Here is a 2667-nt window from a genome sequence, read left to right on the forward strand (position 1 = left end):
TGAGCCAAGCACATCACGGAAGAATCCTCTTCTTTTTTTTCTTTCTCTTCGAGCACCTCGCGCCGTTGGGAGGCCGTCGTCACCACCGTGCTGTCCTCACCATTAAACGACCCTTGTTCGTCGGCGGTGCTCATTGGCGTTCTCTTTGTTTTCTAGTGAGGATGCTTTCTACATCTACGCGCTGCTGCTTCGGATCTTCAAAACCTCGCTTTGCCATTTGTCAGGAATGTTCCTGTCTTTTCGTTGCTGACACGGAAAGAGAGTGAGAATGATGTTCAAAACCAGATCAGGATCAGACGGACAAACAGGTGAGTGTTATCACTCTTCGTGCCCTTCCTGGTACCCAACTCTCCGCCCCTTCGCCTGCCCGCAGTACTATAGCTAGGTCCATGTATGTGGATCTGTCTGCAACGATGTGTACGTGGGTTCGAGAAATATGCCAGTGGTATGTAGGCGCATGATGGTATCATACGAAGAAGACGCATCAGCGATGTCTCTCCATACTGATCCAGTACACGAGAATGCGAGTTCTTCTTTATTGACTGCAACTAGACTTCGAGGGTGGAAAGGGATAGAAAGAAGGCCTATTTCTTCAATGTCCTACAGTTCCTGGAGAAAAGAATGCAACAAAAAGGACATTGTTGGTGCCGTACACAGGAAACCGACTTCACGGACTGGAGTACGAAACCTTCGTGTCTCTCGTCTCCCACGTAAGCGAAGACACTTTCGTATACTATAACAGCTCTAATGGATCATATCTGCCAGCTGTGTGGAGACAAACGGATCACTGTGGATGTCAACACACTGGGAGCTATAATTCTCGGTTTTTAGACTTCTGCAAGGCTGGTTCCCAAGTTTCCTTTTACACAGCTTTGCGAGGGGCGATGCGTGACTCCACTAGGCCGCGTACATATAAGAAGAGCATCCCCACGTACACGCCCTCATTTCCTAGCTATGGTCGCCAGGAGAGTTGCTGTCTAGCGATCGAAGTATCCGACGTAGTGCACGACACAGGCTCGGGGCTTTCTAGTATGACCAAGCTCTACGAACAGGACGTCTGCACGACTGGTTTGCAACAAACAGCGTTCCGGCATTTGCTCAGCTCGCAAAGCTGGGAATTTTTCACAGGTTACCGCGTAGATATACGGTTATGTGGCAGGTCGCTGTTGTAGGCCACTCTCGCGGGGACTCCCCAGGCGAGCCAGCCGCGTACGCTGTAACAATCTGCTACCCTTTCGCGGACAGACTTTAGTTTGGGACCACGGAGATTTATTGTGCCCACTGACTTCGTCGTTGCACGCGGGGCAGTAGACCTGTGGAAACCCACCGGTGGGAGGCGCGAGCGAGGTGGCACCGGAGCCGCCTGTGTAGATACGTGTCGAATTCACGGCGCCAGTTATACATGGGGGCAGTAAACGAGTGGGTGACCGCCCCACACTTCCACGTCGTGTTGGTCAGCTTAGCGGTAAACCTACCTACACTGCAGCGGTCGAAAGCTATGCCATCGGACACTGACGTTCCCGTCCGGGCCTGCTCAGAAACTCCAAACAGCTCGAACTCTGCGATGGGGTGACATGTCTCGTATTCCAAGAAAAACTGGACGGTTTCGCAGTCACAACCCCACGGTTCTGAAGCCACAACCCCCCAGTTCTGAAGACACAACCGCGCGGACCCGTCGTGGTGTATGTAGACCGACCTCTAGCTCCGAGGGCACGCGCGGCCGAACGGGTCTGTCCGTGGTGCCTGCTTGCACTCTTCTTTCTGGTTCCGAACAGTATTCTTCGTCCGTTTAGCTTCAGTTTGTAGAAAACGCCCGATTGCGCAGAGCAAGCTGTCATCACGCGTCTGGGACGTTTTCCAGGCAATTTCCGGTTGAGAAAGCGTGCGGTGCCGGAAACGCGTACCGTGACTTTGTCCCTCGCAGCTCATCGCCGTGAGAAGCCTGTCGCCGAACTGTGCACTTTTCTTTCATGTCGGCCTAAGCGTGTGCTGCGCTTTCCGTCGCACGGTACTGCGGCTAAAGTGACTCGAGGAACAAAGGTCTCCATTTTCCAGCTCGTCCTGGAGACAGGAAACGGCAATAGCTTCCCCTGAAAAAAATGAGGTTTCGCCTCCCTGTGAAAGTGACAACAGCTGTTACGACAGCGGCTGTCTTTCTGCTCTCCGTAAACCCGACTGAGCTCTCTGCTGCGATACAGGGTGAGCCAACGGGTTCCACAGGGCTATACACCGATAGCCAGCGGAAGGGCAACCCAGCCGACAGAAGAGATGGGGAGTATGCGGAGACTGGAAATCTCCATCAGCCATCGTCGAGACGCCTGATTAAGACTTTGCAATCGAGAAGGCGGCAGTTATGGACAAGCGCTATTCATGGGAGATCTCGTCCTCAGTCGAACAAGATCTCAGGCAGTGCATTGAAGCTCCTGGCTGCAGTTGTGATCGGTGTGGCCTTTTGGCGACTTGCGGCCGTGGTGCGGGTGTGTTTTGAAAAAAGTAACGGACAGACACGTGCTGGGTCGTCACCCCGCTCACTCTCTGGGTCAGATGATGAACCAGATCCGTGTGCCGATCTCGTCACTCTAGGGGGCGCTGCCATACCCCTTTCGGGGGTGCGGGCGACCGGCGACGGTGAGGGTGAACCAAGAGACATGGATGATTCTGCAGAAA

The 2667-nt window shown here is 53.6% G+C and overlaps 2 protein-coding genes across 2 annotated transcripts; both read left to right on the plus strand.

The window, feature by feature from the left end:
• Positions 1-28: 28 nt before the first annotated feature.
• On the plus strand, positions 29-998 carry CSUI_004323 (uncharacterized protein). Its single transcript, XM_068064516.1, has one exon. The coding sequence runs from the start codon at positions 437-439 to the stop codon at positions 737-739; it is 303 nt and encodes a 100-aa protein (XP_067923506.1). The 5' UTR covers positions 29-436; the 3' UTR covers positions 740-998.
• Positions 999-1414: 416 nt separating this feature from the next.
• On the plus strand, positions 1415-2667 carry CSUI_004324 (uncharacterized protein; the record flags this gene model as incomplete). Its single annotated transcript, XM_068064517.1, has 1 exon — positions 1415-2667. A coding segment is annotated over exon 1 (567 nt), but the record flags the coding sequence as incomplete, so codon positions are not given.

Source organism: Cystoisospora suis (assembly GCF_002600585.1).
Source record: "Cystoisospora suis strain Wien I chromosome Unknown contig_2001, whole genome shotgun sequence".
Taxonomy (NCBI): domain Eukaryota; phylum Apicomplexa; class Conoidasida; order Eucoccidiorida; family Sarcocystidae; genus Cystoisospora; species Cystoisospora suis.

Coding starts and splice junctions, on each gene's coding strand:
- CSUI_004323 (XM_068064516.1), top strand. CDS start 437: ATGCCAGTGGTATGTAGGCGCATGATGGTATCATACGAAGAAGACGCA.